The sequence below is a fragment of the Ctenopharyngodon idella genome, chromosome 16, assembly GCF_019924925.1.
Source record: "Ctenopharyngodon idella isolate HZGC_01 chromosome 16, HZGC01, whole genome shotgun sequence".
Lineage (NCBI taxonomy): Eukaryota > Metazoa > Chordata > Actinopteri > Cypriniformes > Xenocyprididae > Ctenopharyngodon > Ctenopharyngodon idella.
In genome coordinates this window covers 27946915-27969700 of record NC_067235.1, presented here as the reverse complement: position 1 = coordinate 27969700, position 22786 = coordinate 27946915, and the positions used below count along the sequence as shown (strand labels likewise).

The window sequence follows — 22786 nt, the reverse complement described above, 5'->3', positions numbered from 1 at the left end:
CAAACAAAAATTGTAATTATTACATTTAAACCAACATTTGAGTTCAAATCTTCCTTTGTACTTGAGTCTTATCTGAAGGTATTTCATTGCGGTTTTGTTGTGTTTTGTTTGCCCAACAAATATTACAAAAATGATATAATATTCGAAGTTCGGAGGACACGATTCACAAAATTATTTCTATTTAAAATTATTTGATTCATGGGTGTTTGAAACCTACATACATAAACACTTTTAGGGAAACACTAAACCTACTCAGAAACAGCATTCGACTGACCCATGTGACAACTAGCCCCCGTCTCCCCTAACTGATACAGTTATCAATCACATTTTTATTCCTTTTTGTATTCCTGGAGAAATCCACTTCAATTCAAGTGAAATAATTTCAACAACAACTGCATTTGTCTAGGTCTATCCAACCAAGGATGGAGTCGTGATGAAATCATCGTCTGACAGAGCCCTCCTCGGAGATCTGTTCTCCTGATAAGAGTTGTCCTACCTTGGGAAGAGGGACTATAACCCGATTTGTCCAGTTACTTAGTGGAGTCCGGGTGAAATGAGCCCAATAAATGTCTCTGTCATGCATAATTAATTGTGTTGTTACAATGAACCGTACAAAATCCATCTTCATTTGATTAGAGGTTTTCCGAAGGCACTGAAGTGCATGATGGTCTACTTTGTCTCAATCTCACCTCAGTGTCTGTATATGACTGGACTGAAGGATGTAGAGGCTGGCCTCTGGCTTTTGTTTCAAAATGTAAAAATTCAGATATACATATATACTGCACCATGTGCACCAACTCTTATCAATGACATACATGTCATGAATGACATAAACAAAAAATAATATATTTGAGAAATTCTTCCTTAAGGAGAAATAATTGCACATAATAGTTTTTGCAATACATTAATTAAAAATTATTAGGCAAAACATAGTGCATATATATAAAAGGGAAGAAGCATTTTTAAAATCTGCGCAATTTTGTAGATGTTGTGCACTGTTTTTAAATCAGTGACGCCCACTAGTGGTGTATCAGTTGATCAGCTGAAGGAAATCAAAAGCACGTGTTACGATAAGAAACCAAAACCTGATTTTATTCAAAAACACACCTTATTTCAATGAGATGCATATATTCATATCTGTAAATATTTACTATTTATTTACACACAAGGAAGAGAAAAATAGTTATGCACTAAAGTAACTGCATGATTCACTAAGTCTTATGGTCTTATGAGTTTATCAACCAGTCTTGAGAAAAAAGTTTTTCGTAACAACATGGACAGCACATCCATGAAACCTCACCCCGACTTATTGATAAAGGCGGGAAGAGAAGCGGCATAGGGGGAAAATTGAACACCATTGAAGCAGCATTACAGACTTGCCAGGACATGGCAGAACATGTTGTACTATTTCATTATTATTTTTTAAGTTTATTGTCATTTTTTTCTCTTTACTGTCCACAGACAATGTGGAGACATCGGAGTTCAGTTGGCAGCGTGTGCGGGTCCCTCAGGGATGAGAGAGGTGAAGAAAGTGCTGATGAACGACCACGCGGCCGACAGGAAGCCCGGCTGATGCGGGCCTGCGTTCATGGGATCTTCAGGACCTTCCTCCCCGCTGTCCCCCTCATCATCCTCCATCCCCTCATCCATCATACGCTCCTACAGAAAAACAAAAAGAAAAGTGATGGCTAAGTTTGTTTATTATGCTTTGGTTCACAAGAAAGTCTCATAACGAATAAGTGTGAGAATGATATGTGTGAACATTTTAAGATTATTGGTATCTGCTGATAATTGTGAAATGTGTTTTAAACTCCTCACAGTCTTAATATATAATGAGCATTTTCTTTTATTTATTTATTTTTAAATATTTGATTCTATAATATACACTTAAAACACAAAAGTTTCTAGTTTTTTTGTAAGAAATTAATACTTTTATTAAGCAAAGATGCATTAAATTGATCAAAAGTGACAGTAAAGACATTTAATGTTGCAAAAGATTTATATTTCAAAGAAATGCTGTTCCTGTGAATTTTCAATTCATCAAAAGGGCTTTTCACACTTGACATAGTTAACCCTGAGTCATTCTAAACCCCAGGTAAACGGAATCCAGTTTCCAGAAAAATATAAAGCAGCATAACTGTTTAATAAGAAGAAATGTTCAAATCAGCATATTAGAATGATTTCTGAAGGATCATGTGACACTGAAGACTGGAGAAATGATGCTAAAAATTCAGCTTTGCATCACAGGAATAAATTAAATTTTAAAATATAATCCAATTTAAAAAATATTATTTTAAATTGTAATAATATTTTTAACATAATTTAATATTTGTTAACATAAATGCAGCATTGGTAAACATTAGAGACAAAAACATCAAACCAAAAAAAAAAAAAAAATCAAACCATCCCCAAAATTGTTAATGGTAGTATATGTTGAGTAAATAAATATTGTAAACTAAATTCTCATTTGCCAATATAAAATTACATTATTGCATCAGATGTACAAATGCACCCCCCATAAAAAGTTTAGATCATGATGATTTTCCACATTTTAGAATAATGGACATTTCATTAAAAAATATAAAATAACACAAAATGGAAGTATTGGAATTATATAGCGAGACCAAAATTATAAATAAATAAATGAAGATTTTAGTTTTAAACATAGGCACAATTTCCATGTCTACAAAACTATTTTCATCTTTTAGGGCAATATTTTTTTAAGATCATAGAAAACAAATTCAGTCAAGGGTGTCCAAACTTGAGTTCAGTTTTTTGAGTTTCAGCCACTATTACTAACCATCTCTTGCAGATCCTGATTTTGCTCAGCCTCGTCTTGTGGACCTTCTCCAGCTCTTGGATTCTGCAGTTCTGCTCTAAAGGGAAACCAGCCAGCCTGGTGCCTAAAGTCCACAAACACAGACAAACTATAAGACAATGAAGTGCAAATGCAATGTTAAACTTCCAAAAAGAACAATTCAGCTCATCAGGAAGCTTCTGTTTAGTATGTGACCTACAGATAAACCAGCAGCATGGCACCGATCACCATGACGAAGCGGCCGAAGGAGGAATAGAAATAGACGATGCTGAGCAGGATGGCGGCACGTGACACTGTGTACATCCAGTCCAGCCAGTCTCGGTTGAGCTCATCGTCGTTCAACATGGCTCCTCCCTGAGCGTTCATCTGGATGTTGGGGTTGGCAGGGCGGTCCTCAGGGGCGGGGTTGGGCCCCATAGGGGCTGCAGGTTCGTTAGGCTGAGCCGGCTGTGTGGCAGGGCCAGCGCTGGGAGTGGGAGAAGGGGCCGCACTGGACGCCCTGGAGGCTGCCATGGCTGCTTGACTGAAAGACAGAAGATTGAGAATGAAAGATTAGGAATAAAATAATGCACAGTGATGAATTGTGCACATTAAAACATTTATTAAGAGAGTATAAAGGGTCAATTTTGATTTCATGTTGTCTTCATAGAAACAAAAGTTGTGCCCTATATCCATTTAACACTACCTGTCAAAAGCTGCATTTATTTGATCAAAAATACAGTAAAAATAGTAATATTGTGAAATATTATTACAATTTAAAATAAGTGTTTTCCATTTGAATATATTTTAAAATGTAATTTATTGCTGTGATGGTAAAGCTGAATTTTCAGCATTATTACTCCAGTCTTTAGTGTCACATGATCCTGTAATATTTTGAGTTAGTGCTCAACTGTTATCATATTAATATCTGTTACCATATTAATAACAGTTCTTATTATCAATGTCAAATTTTTTTTTTCTGCTTAATATTTTTGTGGAAACAAAAATGTTCAAAAGAACAGCATTTATTTAAAATAGAAATCATTTGTAACATTATAATTTCTGTTACAAATGATTTCTGTTACATTTCTGTTACTTTTGATCAATTTAATGCGTCTTTGCTGAATAAAAGTATACATTTATTTTCTTTTTCTTTCTTTTATTTTTTAAATTCTTACTGACCCCAAACTTTTGAATGGCAGTGTATCACAGTTTCCACAAAAATATTAAGCAGCAAAAACAATTTTCTACATTGATAATAATAACAAGAAACTTTTCCTGAGCAGCAAATCAGCGTATTAGAATGATTTCTGAAAGATCACATGACTCTGAAGACTGGAGAAAAGATGCTGAAAATTCAAAATGTAATAATGTTGCTGTTTTACTGCATTTTTTTATCAAATAAATGCAGCCTTGGTGAGCATAAGAGACTTCTTTCAAAAACAAAAAAAATTATTCCAAACTTTTGACAGCCAGTGTATGTTTATATTGATTTCCTGAAATCTCAGTCTGAGAGGGCTCAAATACATTTACTCAGGGTCACAACTCGTGTCTGATAACAACTGGGCTGTAGTAACTTACTATTGCACATAATAATGACGGGCATACATCTGCTGCCACCAAAACATTTGCATCGGCATATACATAGGGTGGGCGGGGAAGCCAGCAGCGGGACCACCTTGCATGGGAAGAGGCATTCCTTCAGGCCTAAGTGGGACAACAAAAAGCCTGAAAAACTCAACTCAACTCAGCATGTTTTGTCTTAAGTGGAAGAGTGTTATTTGTGCGTTTACCTCTGCATCACACCAGTAGGGGCAGGATTGAGGCCATGTGTTTGCACTGGGTTCCCCCGGTGCCGTAGACCATCGGAGTTGGCTGGGGTTTCCTGACTAGGGGTAGAAGATGAGGAGGATGGACCAGCGCTGTCTGACGTCTAGGAATAAGAAAGAATGATGGACATAATAAACAGCAAGAAAAGAAACTGCTCTTCATGGGATGATCCATTTCTTTTTTTTTATTCAATGCATGCATTGTTTTTCTAGGCACTCACTGAAGAGCTGGAATCAGTGGTGCTAATGGGGCTGCCGAAAGTAGGGGATGACGGGGGACTTCGTGAAGCACACACCAGGTGGACCATGTGATATTCATCTTGCTGTTGGGGTTGAAGAAATCCAGTGATTAGAGCTCTGGTCAAATACTATTATACAATAATACAATAAGAATACAATATAAACATTTGTAACGAAATCTGAGAGGTTTCTGTCTCTCCATAGAGATCCAACGCAACTACCACTTTCAAGGTCCAGAAAGTTAGAAAAGACATCATTAAAGTACTCCATGTGACTCCAGTGGTTTAACCTCAATTTTGTGAAGCGACTCGAGTGCATTGTTTGGGGAAAAAACAAAACAAAACATAATTTACCACGTTATTTACAAAAATACTGATCTGCAATGTTCATTCACAAGAGCATCACAACGCATACATGTTGTGTTCACGGGAGAGCTGACATTGTTGCGTGAACACCCTTTGGGTAATATTATTTTGGCAAAGCACTCGTGTCGCTTCATAAAATTGAATTTAAAACCCCTGAAGTCACATGGATTACTTTAATGATGTCTTCCCTACCTTTCTGGACCTTGAAAGTGGTAGTTGCGTTAGATCTCCATGGAGGAGTCAGACAGCTCTCGGATTTATTAAAAATATCTTCATTTGTGTTCCGAAGATGAACGAAGGTCTTACAGATGTGGAATGACAGAAGGGTAAGTAATTAATGACAGAATTTTCATTTTTGGGTGAACTAACCCTTTAATTACTGGTCGATGTAGAAATGTATCAAACGAATGTCTTTGATCACTGTGTCATATCTCTCAGTGTTTTTAAAATGCCATGCCAAGTAATGGAAGTAGCGACAGATCTTTTATTCTGTATTGAGACATACATCCGAGTGATTATCGAAAAAGAAAAACAGAGACTTCAATCCAAATTGTTGAATTGTTGGAGGCAGATCTGAATGCAAGTTTGCATGTGATTGTAAGAAAGAGGCAAGGTTTAAGCAGACTACAATCTATAAGATGCATTCAGAAAAAAGATAAACTTCTAAGAGTAAAATCACCCCAAGATGGTGGGGAATGGCCTAATAACTGTGCCATCAATATCAAGATTATGATGGTAAGATACAAAAGATTTGGCATCTATAAGTAAAAGGGCAGTTTCAGAATCTCAACAATCAGAAACACTCATAAACCATTTGAAGCACTTCTCTTTTCTTCAAGAAACTTGACTTGTTTTTGTACATGTTGCATTTGATTTGATGTTCAAACAGAAATCACAGATCAGGAGCCTACCTTTCTTAGCACATCCCTCAACTGCAAGTGATCCTGCAGAAGTCGTCCAGAATAGACAAGTCTCTGGTCCTTGGATAACTGAAAGAGGAAACATAAACACTTGTCTAAATGCAAGAAAGGCATTGAGAGTTTCATAAAAAAGACATTCAATGAAATCTGAGATTAAAATTTCAAAAGGGCATGTAAAAAATCCTTCATCAGTAAATGGCAGCAAAGTGTAAGGAACTAGAATCTGAACTGCACAGATCTGCAGGCTCTGAGGCAAAATACCAGTGATGCCACCTGCTCGACAGGAATGTTTGGCATCTAGCTGCCATCTCCTGAAGTCAACGCACAATTTCATAGGCTTCTTCTGTGTTTCAAAACACAAGTGTTTCAAATCAATGACGACCTTGCCAAAATGTTAATTCTGTGATTTACCATTAGAAATCTATGTAACAGCCATAAATGAACCTTTTTTGAACCCAACAGCAAGAAAGGAATTATGACACACTAAACAGCTTATTTTAGGTATATTCTTAGGTGTGAAAATATCTCAAATCTATGGAAATAGCTCAAATATTGCACTAATGATTAGTTAGATACTAAACACTAGGTCATAGAAAGAAAATGTTATGAATGTTCGCATAAATACAGTTTTTTCTTGGGTGATTGACAACACACATATTTTTGAAGTAGAATAATAATCTTGATAATAATATAAACTCACCGGCTTGCTAGGATACACGTTGGAGATGTGTTTTTTCAATTTCTCTACTGTCCAATTCAAAAAACAATTGATGGTCTGGTCATCATATTTCTGGTTGGGTGCCTTGATGACAAGAGTAACAGGGCTGTCAACTGTACCCTGGTCCATGTTTCATAATAAAGCAGCTCTTGAGCTTTGAAACGGGGAAATGGCACAGAACCGGTTGTCCTGTTCAATGGCAGGGGTATTTTTCTTCCTCAGACTTAATTCATGGCTGATAAACTGTGAAAGTATCCTTCATGTTGCTTTCCAGGCAGTCTCAGCACTCAACATTAGACATGCAACTTCAGTGTGAGGAATGTGGCAGAGACAGCCTATGAAGAAAAACAGAGGGGGGAGAAATATGTTACTCGTAAATGAAAACATGATACTTCCTTTTATATAAAATACCAGACCTGCATGCAAACAGGCGTGGTAAATCATACACCACATACATGCATGAATGCACTATGTGCTAGATAGAAATCTTACATGAATGAGGCACTCTTTCTAACACCTGACAGTTTGGCAGCAATGTAACTGGTCAAATATTCATTTTGTGTGTTAGATGTGTTCAAAAGCAACAAAAATATTAATTTGCCTAAATGATCCCAGCAGTTGGATGAAATCTACATATTGTGAAACTATTCATTATTTGACATTTGCATATATGTTGATGTTTGAAATTATTAAATAATATAAAACAATACAATATAAAATAATTTATAAAAAGAGAATAAATGAATTATGTTCGTGACAGTTACCAAGCACCTACAGATAGAAGACTAATGCTAGGTAACTAAACACAACACTACATCACATATAATGACCTCAGGATAACTGTTGGTTTGCTTGATCAAAAAAATCTTCTCCTAAATAAGATTGTTTACCCGTATATTAACAGTAAATACATAGAAAACAAACAAACATAAGACGATAATGATTAGCTAGCTAGCCAGTGAGCTACAGGCTCAACATTAATCCCACAGAAAGCAACGCTGTCAACGTTTAATATGAGTTAATATTAAAATATAGTATCTTAAGGCAAAACAAAAATTATACGAACCCGAGTAAAAAATATCTTGCCCTAAGATTGTTTTCGTGTAAAATGGAGTCGGGCGTAACTCCGGAAATGTCGTCATCAGCACAGCAGAACAGAGCGGACAGTTCCGTATATTTGGAGATGTTTCCACATACATAAAAGGAGCACGAATGCACTGACCCCAGATCAGCTTTGCGATTTAATTCTCTTATTGGATAAAGCTATTGGGTATTGTTGGCTGTTCCTAATTCAGCATGAAGGCGAGGATTCTTCTCAAAAGACAAATGCCGGTTCATGGAAAGATTATACCACACAACTCTTCAAACGGCGGGAAAACATGGTCTTTATGGCGAATAAAATATTATATTGTCACTTATGACATTAAATGCAGCCAAACTTAGTTGCTAAACTAAGTATTTAGTGGATTATGAAGTTAAAACGTAGATTAAAAGGGAACGCATGATAATTTGTTGATAAAAACAGAATACTTTTTATGTACATTGTTTAAAAAGGTTTTTATCAATCAAAATTAGTAAATCATACTGCTTATAATACATGATGAAGCCTTTAGAGTTTTAATCTAATTACATAATGTCTCTATGAAAAATGAGTGTGTGGAGTTAATTTAATATTAAAAATTAAATGTTTAATACACTTTTTTTATATACAGAATACAACAAATTCTAAATCAACTGTTTGAGTTTACAAATATAAAAAATAAATATAGTGTTAACATTGCATACAGAATAAAGATAGCATTAACATTGCATGCAGAATAAAAATATTTCTGTGAAAGATGAGTGTGTTGGAATGCTTTAATATTACATATTAATATCAAATACAAAAATTAAATAGAAATAAGTATTTTTTTTTAATCTCACAAACAAGTGTTTACATTACATTCAGAATAAAGACAGCTCTGAAATAATCAGAATCTTTCGGTTCATTAAACTCCAGTGTAAGTTTAGTATTAAAATCTTTCTTCCTCTATGTTTCACGATGATTGAGATTGCTTCAGTTTGTTTAAAACCTCCTGAGTGAGTCTTTTGCTATACTTATTAATCTTGTGATGTCCAGGCATCCATCCAAGGAGAAAGCGATGAAAGTCTGTCCAAGCGAAAGCGAACATGCTTCGCCATTCTTTCTCCAGCTCTTGAAAGTTGGTCTTCATGTCCAAGGATTTCCGTAGCTCTGAAAAATAGTGATCCAGAAGGCCGGGCACTCTCTTTTCACACTCTCTCTCATCCATACAGCTGCCCAAAAAGTAAATAACATCCTTCATCCCACACCCTCCACCAACATACTGAAAATCAACCGCTGCAACCTGTAAACCGTCCTTGGAGAAGCAGAAATTTGCTAGTTTTGCATCACCATGCAGAATTGTCTTAAAGCGGCAGTTGTTGAGGGTGCTGTCTATCTCTGCAGCAGCTGCTTTGAGTTTTTGATCTGACATGGCTTCTAGCTCTTCAGGTCTTGTTTCTAAATGCCAATATGTGCCTATAGGCCAAAGTCCTTCTGGGACGACATCAAGGAAAAGAGCGTGAAAGTTGGCAATCCATCTGAGGCAGGCCTTTATTTCGGCATCATTAACATAGGTTTTTCTCACTGGGAATCCTGCAACATCAAGGTCCTCTAAAACAATCAACTGTTCATCACCAAATGCCTTGGCAGCAAGACAAATAGGGACTCTGCAGCATTCATTTGTAGTGTAGTTTTGGTACCAATAACTTTCTACTTGGTAGGACCGCACTTTGCGCTGGTGAGATATGTCTGTGTTCCAGCCCCCTGGATGTTTCTGGTTTTGGGGAAACATGACATGTTTGACAACCACAGAGGGTCGGTCACATCCCTCCAAGTGAACTCTTAATATTTCACCGTAACCACTCCACAAAGTCTGAATCTTTGCACCAATCTGCAGAGATTTTGCTCCACATGCTTTCAAAACGAGATCTCCGTGTTCCTGCTTCATTCTAGAGATTCAAACGAGCAGAAAAGTTGTATTATAATGTATCATTAGCTAGTGTCAAGTTAGCAGTGAAGAAGTATTTATTAAGATAGACAAGTAATGAAATAAAAGACAGATATTAACATTTATTCACATAACAATTTACTTTAGATTTTGGGATTAAATTGACAACAGAGATAATTTAGGATAAGTGTACGATATGTTATTTACAGCTCAGCGAATGATTAAAAATAAACTTCAAATTACAAAACATAATGCAAATCATAAATTCGAGGAGGAATCGAATAATTAGCTAGCTGTTGAGTTTACGATACACCTTTGTTTACATTTACCTTTTGTATCTTGAAGCGAAACGTGTTCGGCAAAGGACGATGAGAATATAGGTTGACCTTCCGGCATACGGGACAATGCATTCTGGGAAATGTAGTCTTTGGATGAATGTACTGAAACTCACTATTATTTTTACAATTTTATTCTCATTATTATTTCTCAGAAAAGCTAATTGGAGACCACGAGGGCTTCTGCTAAGTGTGGTGGATAGTTATTAAAGGGAGGAACAAAATATGTCTAACTAAATAGCCTAAGTCTAACTACAGCCTAATTTTATTAAGTCCCTGAGTGGCAATGATGAGTAGCAAAATGTCCATGTTGCTTCTAATTAACTTCTACACGGCATTTTACGATCTACGATGACCTAGAATGCTGGGAATCCTCTAAAAGCTGAGTAAGAAAACCATAATTGTTTTGAGAAATTCAGATTATTAATGAAGCTAAAATAACACAATAATATAATGGCTTTGTAGAGTCAATATGATTAGCTCAAGAATATGATTAGCTCTCTTTGTATTTTTCTGTTTGGAAAAAGAGTAAAAGATGGACAGTCTAGTGAAATTGAATGAGGTTAGCAGACACAGAGAGAGAGTGTAGCCTACTATATAGCACAGTTTCAGTCGATCAAAGGAATATCACATTTTATCAGGTGAGTACGAGTGATAGCATATTTCAGTGGGTTAGCTGTTCCCATCATTTTCTTGAGCTCCATCAGTCATTTTCTTGGGCTTGATTGGTTGTGGCCATGATATTGTACATCTTCTGCAGGTCAACCCTCCACTAGAGGTCAGTCTGGGCTTTAGTATTTCTGTCCAGTGAGATGATTGGGTTGCTTTCTCCATTTTTACACCCGTATATTTGTATTGTACAATAACATTTCAGAGCAAAAACAGCAGACATTGAACAAAACAGGAAAAACAGCCAGTTCAGAATTACGGGTGAGAATGAACTCAGAATGTACAGAAGTTTAAATGAAAACGAACACAGCATGAATAAAAAACCCATTCATTTCTAATCCAAGAGGAATAAAGATCAGTACAATGCTGACCCAGATAATAAAGTAATCAAAACACACAATTTCATAAAACTGCTCCACCCTGGATTCAAACCCACAATCATTAGGTAAGGTGCTCAACAGGCCTCTAGGTTTACACATTGAGCTACTTGAGGATGCACATTCACCAGGCTGCTGAGGAGTGCTTTCAGTATGAGAATGAGCACATCAAAAGTTTTACTCAGCATGTTAACCAGATTAGCATGCTAAGCTAACTTAATGCTAATGTGTCAGGGTTCTGTCACTTCTGTCCAGTGGTGGACAGTAACGAAGTATTTTTAATTCGTTACTGTACTTAAGTACATTTTTCAAGTATCTGTACTTTACTCGAGTATTTTTATTTTGAGCAACTTTTATTTTTACTTAACTACATTCCAAAGCATAAGATCGTACTTTTTACTCCACTACATTTCATAAAACATATCGTTACTCTTTATTTTTAAATGAAGAAATCGTCACATGCTCAGAGACGCAAAAGCGGTGTCCGATTCGTGCACGAACTGATTCTTTTCAATCATCCTGTTAAATCGGTTCACAAATCACATCAACAATTCATTCGCGAATTGGATTGATCGTATTCCAGCTTTTTTTTTTTTTTTTTTTTCGCTTCATTTTTTTTTTTTTTTTTTTAATTAAACAATACAAAACATCAGAGCATTAAATCAAAACAGATACATGTAAAAAAAAAAAAAAAAAAGAAATACATAAACACAGATAAGTTGCTAGGGTAATAAAACAACAACAATGCAATATAGGCTATGTGAACCTTAAGAGGACAAAAAGGATGAATAAAGAGAAACAGTTTTCATAGCTTTGGGATTAATAGAGCATTGGATAGTTTCGATATACCTGTCTAGATCATCTCTGAATAGAGAAAAGAGAGGTTTAGAGCCAGTAAATTTTTGTTTATGTATGTGAAATTTAGCCAATAGGAAACACAAATTAATTATGTAATATTTCCCTATATTCTCTTTAGAGTAGTCGAACAATCCAAAGAAAACATCTTTAAAACAGAAAGAAAAGTCACTTATAAAGTATGATTGGATAAATAATAACACATCTGACCAAAATTTCTCTGTGTGGGTACATTGCCAAAACAAGTGAATGAAATCTTCCTCAGCAGAGTGACAAAAAGAACAATTCACTTCAATATCTGACTTATATTTCTTAAGAAAGGCTTTGGTCGGGTAACATTTGTGAATTAATTTAAATGTTATTTCTTTTACTTTATTAGTAAGCAGATACTTATGCGACAAGGACCACACCTTCTCCCACGGTAAATTCTCTACAATATTATTCCAATATGGTATTATATAAGGAATTGTCATTAACTCTCTCTGGAAGAGAGCTCTGATTTTAGAATTATTTTTATGTTGCTCTACAGAAAAGCACACATTTCCGATCATTGTGTCAGCTAGGTTCAAAGAGTGAGTACATGGCCATGGAAATGTAGAACCTTGCAACAGAAAAGACACACCAGAAGGAATAGCATTGAAAACAATAGCGTATTCACTAGTAGTTATAGGAATTTTATATTTCTGTAAAAAATCTGAATAGTTATAAAGTCTGCCCTGTGAATTAAAAAGCTGTCCAACTAACAGGAGGTTATTTTTGAACCAGTTGTCAAAGAAAAGTGACTTATTTTTGTAGAGAATGTCCTTATTGTTCCATAAGTAATATCTGTGTGGAGAGAAGTTGTGTTTGTATATCAGGGACCAAGCCAAGAGCATCTGTTTATGGAAATTAGAAAGTTTGACAGGGATCTTTGTAATATTATAGTTACAAAGAAGGAGAAAATTCAGGCCACCAACTTTAGAGAAAATATAGTTAGGGATAATATTCCAAAGTGAGGAGGGGTTATTAAGGAAATTTTTAAGCCAATTAATCTTAAAAGTGTTGTTTAAAGTAGTGAAATCTAAAAAATCCAACCCCCCTTGTTTTAGTGGATTCATCAATACTGATTTTCTAATAAAATGGGTTTTATTTTTCCAAACAAAATTGTTTAACATGCTATCAACCTTTTTTAATGTTCCTTTGTTCACCTCCGATCGTATTCCAGCTGTTCTCGAGTCAACAAATCACTGATTCAATGATCCGTTCAGACCGTTCATCCGTATTTGACATTGAATGATTCATTCAAAAGATTTGTTCAAAAACATTGATTCATCCAGTAATGAAACAAGTGAAGTAGTTAAGTGAGTCATTAAATCATTAATTCAAACCCATTTTTTTTTTTAAATTAATTAATTAATTAAATATTTTTGTACTGCAGCAATTAATATTTTGTCCTCTAGTAAATAATTATACGCAATTTTGTTTAGTTGTCTGTTCAGAATCATGGGAGAATCATGATTTCTATTTGAAAGAAACAAAAAAAAAATCTTGATTCTCATTTTATCCAGAATCGTGCAACTCTAACACAAATTAAAATAACACATGCACGTTCATCTTCCCCTCTGCTGTAGCAGTTTCTTAAAAAGTTATGTATTTAGACCTTTATGTTTTGTATATTTGACATAATTATTTTGAGCAATAGGATTATATAAAATACATAATATAAAATTAAATTATATAAGTGGCCTATATAAAATTACAAAATAAACATTCATCAATTAGTACTTTTTTACTTAAGTAGGCTACATTAAAAATCAAGTACTTTTGTACTTTCACTCAAGTAAAATTGAAAAGGAGCACTAAATACTTTCACTTGAGTAATATTTTATAACACGTATCTGTACTTTTACTCAAGTACTTGATTTGTGTACTTCGTCCACCACTGCTTCTGTCTAGTTTATTTCTTGGTCTTGTGACAGAGCTCTGACACTCCCGTTTCTGTCCTGTCTTCGCGTGAGTGATTAAGCTGCGTGTTCACACAAAACAAGACATGAAAGCATGCGGCAGGTGTAAACAAACCGCGTGCTACACAGAACACGACAACACAAGAGCACCTGGCCAATAAGAACAAACCAGGCATTCACAAAACACACGAGACAAGGGCACACGGCGAGTGAAAGTACACACAAACTGTGCGTTCACAATAAAGACAGAACAGGGAGCGCGAGTGTCCGAACCCAGACACGAAACCGAACCAGACATGAGTGCCGGGATCCGAACACCACGCGCCCAACATGAAACAAGACACACAGACAAGAGAGCGCAAGGCTTGAGAACTCGGGACCGCACGCTCACACAAAGACAGGACAGAAACGGGAGTGTCAGAGCTCTGTCACAAGACCAAGAAATAAACTAGACAGAAGTGACAGAACCCTGACATAATGTAGCTTATGGTTAACCTGGTAGCTGAAGAGCCACATTAGAAAGAATGGCAACTGATTAGCATATTAACGAATTAGCATGCTAAGCTTACTAGCATAAGACAACAAACATAGGCAAGGTCACATTCGGAGACAAATATCTCGGGAACGAAAGTGAATATCAAAAATCTGTTAAGTCATTTCTGTGCAGCTCAGTCCAAAGATCATCTGATTAAATTTTGGACAAAATTAGACAAAATTTGAAGGATGAGTAGCAAAAAAACTGAATACTGTAATTTTCAAAATGACCACTACTGTAATGGGCAGAGACTTAATGTAAGATGTTGAATGTGGCACTATAGAGTTGATCCTAGAGACTCCAAAATTGGTCCAATCACTACTCATGACCATCTCTAGAATTGTGCCAAATTTCATCATTTTCTCATGTTCCGTTGATAGGGCTGCTCCCATTGGGGAGGAAGAATAATAAAGTAAACCAACAATTACAATAGGGGCTACAGCCCCTTCGGGGCTTGGACCCTAATAATAACAGCTAAGAAATAAAATACTAAGCATTAAAATAACAATCTATACTCTGCTTGTTAGCATTCCAAATTATGTTATCTTCTCAATCCAGTGGTGATCCGTACACTTCAACCTCACACAGTATAAGATAATCTTTCCGTCCTGGAATAACAACATTAATGTAACGTCCTTCCATCCCATCACAATCAAAAGAGGTGGAAAACCCAGCAGGAATGGAAGAGATTGTAGCACACCTGAAGAAAGAGTGAATTAAGCATCTTGAGAAACTCTGAACCGTCGTCAAAGCAAAACACAGGACTGCATCAAGTCAAACTAGTTAAATGCAAATTAACAGAATAAAAATGTACCAAACCAAATCATATTGTGTCAATTTGTAGCCAAATTATGTCACATTGCAAACAGCAGTAATTCTGAGAACTTCTCTAAATTCTCTAAAAATCCCTATTAAGATAAATTCATTTACCTGGGATTATTATTGCCATTGTTGTCCAGACTGTTTCCAATTCTGATTTCTGCACCATTTATTCTTGTAGGATCACTGTCTAATATGTTTGTAATTACCACTGAAAACACTTTGTGCCTTTTCAGTAAGTCCAGTCTCCACCAGGGATTGAGCTCTACTGGAGTGTGTGTACAGGATCCATGATTGTAAACACCATCTTTGTTCCCATCAATAGCATTGAATGCAAAGCCATTTCCCCATAGGGAACTCTGTGTAGCTACTCCTCCTAAAGCCACATTTTGACCTACAACAACAGATGGGTTTCACATCAATTTATAGTTTTGAATGAATGACTTTTTTACAGTCTAGAAATGGAATATGTGACTACAACATTGCTAAATCTAAAATATCTGCTTATTTTTATTAGTGCCAAATTGATCAAACTGATAGTAAATGTTCATATTCTCACCATCAGGAGCTGGATAACCGTAAACCTCAACCTCGCAGAGAGTAAGAAGCCGATTACGACCAGGTATGTCTACAATGATGTAACGGCCTGAAATGCCTTTTTCCCATTTGAAAGTGAGGGATCTTCCACCTGGAATGGATGAAATCTTTGCAGCCCTGTATAAAAATGACAGCATATGGAGAATATTTGATTTCATACAGTATGTAACCTCATCACATCATTCTTTAAGAGAATCTCCTCTTGAAAGTTTTTCTTACAATGGATTGTTGTTGCCGTTGTTCAGCAGAGAGTTTCCAATGTGTATCTCGGCTCCATCAAGTCTTTCAGGACAGCAGTCTTTTCTGTTGGTGATAGTTATGGAGGTCACTACGTACTGGTCTAGTAAATCTAACCTCCACCATGGGTCATCTTGCACTTCAGTAGCAGTACAGGATCCATGTTCATAATGTGAGTCACGATTTCCATCAATAGCATTACTGGCATGGCCAAATGGCGCAGAAGGATTTCCAACCAGGTCTGACTGTGTGGCCTTGCCATATAAAGCAAGATTTTTGGCTAAAATTGATAAAGCATAGTCAAAATGTGTAATAAAAAAAGTAAATTAATAAACCAAAATAATAATAATAATAAAAATAATAATAATTAAAAAAAAACATTTGACCATATATTTCACTTTTGACTTCAGTGATTATTTCTCAGGGTTTATTTATTTATATTTTTGACATTACATTTTTTTTTATAGATGTATCTACCTACTCAGTCTATAGCTACAAAAAACAATTGTACACTCCTTATTGCCAAGGAGAACCCTGTTTAAAATGCAGTCCTTTTGTGACAATATGCCCCTATATTGAGTATTTTTTGGAAATATATGAAATGCTATCTAAAAACAATAAGATAAGCATTGGCAGCAAAATGTAAACAATTATTATTTCATAAAACAACAATTAACAATAAACACTTACTAAAAAAAAGTAAAAAAAAAAAAAAAAAAAAGGGAACATGCAAAAATATCAAACCATAGTTTTGTCCAGAAGACATTTAATGAATTGTAAAAGTACAACATATAAATCATAGGTGACAACTCGCCTTGATAAAAATATATGACATGTGCAGTGATCAGTGTTTATAATGTCTGTTTAATTGAAACCGTTTGTGTAATTTTTACCTTTAGCTGTTGTTGTGTCTGTAAAATAAGGCATCACAAAAATCCAAAGTAGGAAAAACATGTGCATTTCCATTATCCTACACATGGGAAGGAAAATAAGTAAATAAGATAATTACAAAACTGATAAGTGTTGTTAATTTTGTTTATGTTTATAATCTGACTTTATAATGGATCTACTGTGAGAGTTTGTTTTAATATTTAACAGCATGTAATTGGACTTTTTTATTATTGAATTTGAAAGGCAATTAAGTAAATTATGTAATTTAAATGATAGCATGCACGTGAAAACATAATCTGACATTCTTTTGATTTTTTTAAATAAGCAGTTCACTCACCTGTATTTTATAATCTACAAAAAAAAGTTTTCCTCACAAGATGAAGTTTGCTCTGGGCAAAAAGGGTTCATCGCCCTTTAAATATCAAAAACATCAGTGGACCAGCAATAAATACGCGGCAACTTTTAAAGGCCCGGATATTTTATCTAAACAGGTCATCTGAGATAAATGTGCTTTACCACAATTGTGATAAATATATATGGTTTGTTTGTTGAGCTTGCAGTAACTTTACAGAAACAGATTATGGCCTGGTTTCACATACAGGGCTTAGATTAAGCCAGGATTAGGCCTTAGTTCAATTAGGACATTTGAGTAGCTTTAATAAACATGCCTTAGAAAAAAAAACATTACTGGTGTGCATCATGAGACAAAACAATGGCACTGACATATTTTAAGATATGTCAGTGCAAGTGGCTTTAGTTAAAACAACTCAAACATGCATTTTAGTCTGGGACTAGGCTTAAGCCTTGTCTGTGAAACCAGGCATATGTTTTTCATCTCTCTTTTTTTTTTTTTTTTTTGGTCATTTCAGCTAATTGAAGTCAAAGGTGCTGTGCATTTTATTGCAGTGCATGAATTCACCACCTTTCCCTTCAATAGACAGTATATGCAACTTCTGACTCTGTGTGTCACACTCTGAGTCTAGATTTGAGCAATTTATTACATGTGACCTTAAAGCAAAAATGCATGAAAAAAAAAACAAACAAAAAAAACAGCAAACCAACAGATTCACAAAGCCCATCAAAATGCCAAATTACAAACAATGTTGAAACCATAAAGTCTACTTTAATGTGACATACAGTTTATATGCACTTATAATTGTGTTTACAGTCCTGTGTAGTGTTATCTGTTCTATTTTGTGCTCAAACATAGTGTTTTTTTTAAAGTCACCATGAAGAAAAGCATAATTTTATTTTAATTTTTAATTTTTTTTATTTTACAAACGTATTTGCAAGACACTACAGACTTAATAACAAAAGGATCATTCATTTTACAACATACAATTTTCACAGCTGCATTACATTACAAAAAAAAAAGTGTTGTCCATATTGTCCATTTTCCAGTGTTGTTTGATCAATAGCCACCCAAATCTGTCTAATACTTTCTGCAGCATGCACTGCATTAAAGTACAGAGGCTTAAAATAATACATGCGCTGTTTTGCAAACTCTGGTGCAGTAAATGTCTGGTTAAAGTAAAGCCCTACAGCCACCAATATTAAGTTGTTTTTTTTTTTCATTTACATCCTGTTGTTTAAGTGCTTCTCAATCCAGTGGTGATCCGTACACTTCAACCTCACACAGTATAACAGCATCTTTCCGTCCTGGAATAACAACATTAATGTAACGTCCTTCCATCCCATCACATTCAAAAGAGGTGGAAAAACCAGCAGGAATGGAAGAGATCGTAGCACACCTGAAGAAAGAGTGAGTTAAGCATCTTGAGAAACTCTGAACCGTCGTCAAAGCAAAACTGCATCAAGTCAAACTAATTAAATGCAAATGAACAGAATAAAAATTCTGTTTTGAGAACTAATTCTAAAACGTCTCTATATTCTCTAAAAAGCCATAATGAGATGAATTTACCTGGGATTATTATTGCCATTGTTGTCCAGACTGTTTCCTATTCTGATTTCTGCCCCATTTAGTCTTGAAGGACTACCGTCTAATCTGTTTGTAATTACCACTGAAAACACTTTGTGCCTTTTCAGTAAGTCCAGTCTCCACCAGGGATTGAGGTCATCTTGAGTGTGTGTACAGGATCCATGACCGAAAACACCATCTTTGTTCCCATCAATGGCACTGGATGCAAAGCCATTTCCATGGAGGGAACTCTGTGCAGCTACTCCTCCTAAAGCCACATTTTGACCTACAACAATAGATGGGTTTCACATCAATTCATAGTTTTGATTAAATAACTTCTCTTACAGTCTAGAAATGGAATATTTGTCTACAACATTGCTAAATCTAAAATACCTGCTTATTTTTATTAGTGCCAAACTGATCAAATCCCGATAGTAAATGTTCATATTCTCACCATCAGGAGCTGGATAACCGTAAACCTCAACCTCGCAGAGAGTAAGAAGCCGATTACGACCAGGTATGAACACATTGATGTAACAGCCTGAAATGCCTTTTTTCCATTTGAAAGTGAGGGATCTTCCACCTGGAATGGATGAAATCTTTGCAGCCCTGTATAAAAATGACAGCATATGGACAATATTTGATTTCATACAGTATGTAACCTCATCACATCATTCTTTAAGAGAATCTTCTCTTGAAAGGTTTTCTTACAATGGATTGCTGTTGCCGTTGTTCAGCAGAGAGTTTCCAACGTGTATCTCGGCTCCATCAAGTCTTTCAGGACAGCAGTCTTTTCTGTTGGTGATAGTTATGGAGGTCACTACGTACTGGTCTAGTAAATCTAACCTCCACCATGGGTCATCTTGCACTTCAGTAGCAGTACAGGATCCATGTTCATAATGTGAGTCACGATTTCCATCAATAGCATTACTGGCATGACCATTTGCTGACCAAGGATTTCCAACCAGGTCCGACTGTGTGGCCTTGCCATATAAAGCGAGATTTTTGGCTAAATTGATAAAGCATAGTCAAAATGTGTAATAAAAACAAGGAAATGAATAAATCAAAATAATAATAATAATAATAATAAAACATTTGACCATATAATATTTCACTTTTGATTTCAATGATTATTTCTCAGGATTTATTTATTTATTTATATTTTTGACAGTAAATTTCTGTTCAGTCTATAGCTAAATAAAGCCATAAGCCCCAAGAAGCTGTGGTTTACAGTGAATTTATAACAGCTAAGGGGCATTGTTAGGCACGACACGGAGTGGACCCCCTTAGATGTTAGGCTATAAATTCACTGTAAACCACGGCTTCACGGGCTTATTGCTTTTATAAAACGGTTACCACACAATACAAATATTAAAGCCATAAAATATGTATCAATGCAACTTTCATGAAATAAAATCTTTAAAAGCCTTCCTTCCACTGGAAAAATAGTCCCTGACCATGAACAGCAACAGAAGTTACATTATTACGCCATTAGATGTCGGCAAAGATTGTCTTTATGAGCGAGTCACTCAGTCGCAAAGACTTTTATATTGAAACTTGTTGTGAACACGGAACCAAACGCATATGACAAGCTTTGACTAACGCTGTCAGTGTCAGCAGGGCACGGGAAAACCCATTAAACGGATTTTTTATTATGAACTTAAGACTGACCTGAAGGAAAATGCTAAAAAATATTTCTCTCACAATACTCTTCTAAATGCAGTAGGCTTCACTGAACAAAATCAACTGAGAACAAACACGTTTACGTTTCTAAGAGCGGTTGCTAAGACAGACGCAGCAACATACACACTCAGTGGCACAGCGATACTTATGTAATGCGGTCAGCTGTATATTTTCAGGGATTTTACAATGGCTTCGTCCGCGGTTCAACCAATCAGAATCAAGGGCCGGAACTATCCGTTTTTTAAAAAAAAAACAATTTCCACCTTTATTGCCAAAGAGAAGACACAGTCCTTTTGTGACAATATGCTCCTATATCGGGTATTTTTTAAAAATATGAAATGCTATCTAAAACATCTTTTAGATTAAAAGCATTTTTTTTCAAGCAAAATGTAAACAATTATGATTTCATAAAACAACAATAAACACTTCCTAAAAAAGTAAAAAAGGGAACATGCAAAAATATCAAACCATAGTTTTGTCCAGAAGACATTTAATGAATTGTATAAAAGTACAACATATAAATCATAGGTGACAACTCGCCTTGATAAAAATATATGACATGTGCAGTGATCAGTGTTTACAATGTCATAACATGTGCATTTCCATTATCCTATGGGAAGAGAAGTAAACAAATCTGATAAGTTTTGTTAATTTAGTTTGTTTATAATCTGATTTTATAATGGTTTTACTGTGAAAGTGTGTTTTAATATATAACAGCATGTAATTGGACTTTCTTATTATTGAATTTGATAGGCAGTTAAGTAAATTACAATTCAAATAATAGCATGCATGAAAACAATCTTACATTAATTTTGTTTCTTTTAAATAAAAAACTTACTCACCTGTATTTTATAATGTACAAAAAAGTTGAAGTTGATGAAGTTTACTCTGGGCAAAAAGAGTTTTTCTGTCCTTTAAATATCAAAAATGTCAATGGACCAGCTATGAACTCACGGCAACTTTTAAAGGCCTGGATGTTTTATCTAAACAGGTCATCTGCAATAAATGTGTTTTACCACAATTGTAGTAAAATATTTATATTTTGCTGAGTTTGCAGTAACTTTACAGAAATAGACTATGTTTTTCAACTCTTTTTCTGCTAATTTAAGTCATAAAGATGCTGTGCAGTTTATTGCAGTGCACGAATTTCCCTCTCATATACAGTATATGCCAAGAACTTCTGGCTCTGTGTGTCACACTCTGGATCTTGTTTTGAGCTATTTATTACACGTGACCTTTAAGCAATCTGTAAAAAAGCATGAAAAACAGAAAACCAACAAGATTCACAAAGGCCTTCAAAATGCCAAATTACAAACAATGTACAAACCATAAAGTCTACTTTAATGTGACATACACAGTTTATATAATTGTTTACAGTCCTGTGCAGTGTTATTTTTTCTATTTTGTGTTTTATTCAGTCACCATCATGAATAAAAGTGTCTGCTGCAAGACTCTTTAGTTCTGTACACTTTTATATTTCTCCTGCAAAGCATAATATTATTTTTTAAATTATTTTTGGGATGTTTTAAATGCCATATTTGTATACTTAATTTGTTCAATATAGAGCAAAACAAAAGTAAAATAAGTAAAAAAAAAAAAAAAATAATAATAATTTATTTTCTCCCATTAACCTTAAGCAATGAATGCTATGTTTTGCTGGGATGCTCCTGTCACGGAACAGAAGAATGCAGACAAGGGTAAAATCCAAACAGAGTTTGAGACACATGGGATGTAAACAGGTAAGTTACTGGAAAGTAGATATTTGAGATGATACTGGCAGGGTAATGACTGTTCTTATCTGTTTGCAGGCGGAGATAAGAGGTGATTGAAGGCTGGCTGGTTTGAAGACGAGATGATCACTGAAGAAAGAGGACTGGACAGTTCGAGACGGAACCACACAGGTAAAAGCACAGGGGTAAGTATCCACACTGTAAACCCTAACACTCAAAATATTTAATTGGTTTGAGTAGGACAAACTTAAATTAAACAAATTAGTTCAGTCAAATTAACTTTTATGAGTATTTAGCACTTTCTTTTTCATTCAAGA

At 35.2% G+C, this 22786-nt stretch overlaps 2 protein-coding genes and 1 long non-coding RNA gene across 8 annotated transcripts in view; 1 reads left to right on the top strand and 2 right to left on the bottom strand.

Moving 5' to 3' along the window:
* Positions 1 to 1065: 1065 nt before the first annotated feature.
* On the bottom strand, positions 1066 to 8091 carry herpud2 (HERPUD family member 2). 2 transcript variants are annotated; one of them, XM_051864734.1, is made up of 9 exons: positions 7936 to 8091; positions 6852 to 7204; positions 6143 to 6220; positions 4848 to 4949; positions 4591 to 4730; positions 4379 to 4504; positions 3018 to 3341; positions 2801 to 2903; positions 1066 to 1659 (listed from the first exon to the last, which is right to left on the bottom strand). In XM_051864734.1, the coding sequence occupies exons 2-9, from the start codon at positions 6996 to 6998 to the stop codon at positions 1483 to 1485; spliced, it is 1197 nt and encodes a 398-aa protein (XP_051720694.1). In that variant the 5' UTR covers positions 6999 to 7204; positions 7936 to 8091; the 3' UTR covers positions 1066 to 1482. The 2 variants fall into 2 exon arrangements, with proteins under 2 accessions (XP_051720694.1, XP_051720695.1); XM_051864735.1 differs by lacking the exon at positions 7936 to 8091 and adding an exon at positions 7362 to 7602.
* Positions 8092 to 8712: 621 nt separating this feature from the next.
* The window catches only part of LOC127496852 (fucolectin-5-like), a 19874-nt gene continuing 5800 nt past the window's right edge, over positions 8713 to 22786 (bottom strand). The window contains exons 1-6 of one of the 5 annotated variants that reach the window (XM_051864728.1): positions 17141 to 17270; positions 16230 to 16527; positions 15973 to 16127; positions 15525 to 15807; positions 10210 to 15294; positions 8713 to 9881 (exon numbers count right to left, since the gene is read on the bottom strand). In XM_051864728.1, coding sequence (XP_051720688.1) covers positions 15144 to 15294; positions 15525 to 15807; positions 15973 to 16127; positions 16230 to 16527; positions 17141 to 17225 — 972 coding nt within the window. In that variant the 5' untranslated portion in view covers positions 17226 to 17270 and the 3' untranslated portion in view covers positions 8713 to 9881; positions 10210 to 15143. Of the gene's footprint in view, positions 9882 to 10209; positions 15295 to 15524; positions 15808 to 15972; positions 16128 to 16229; positions 16528 to 17140; positions 17271 to 19059; positions 19343 to 19510; positions 19666 to 22786 lie in introns of those variants that run through there. The other 4 variants (XM_051864727.1, XM_051864726.1, XM_051864725.1 and 1 more) reach the window with 4 other exon arrangements.
* The window catches only part of LOC127496879 (uncharacterized), a 27592-nt gene continuing 24415 nt past the window's right edge, over positions 19610 to 22786 (top strand). The window contains exon 1 of the long non-coding RNA XR_007925379.1: positions 19610 to 19757. This is a non-coding gene — a long non-coding RNA (uncharacterized LOC127496879). The remainder of the gene's footprint in view (positions 19758 to 22786) is intronic.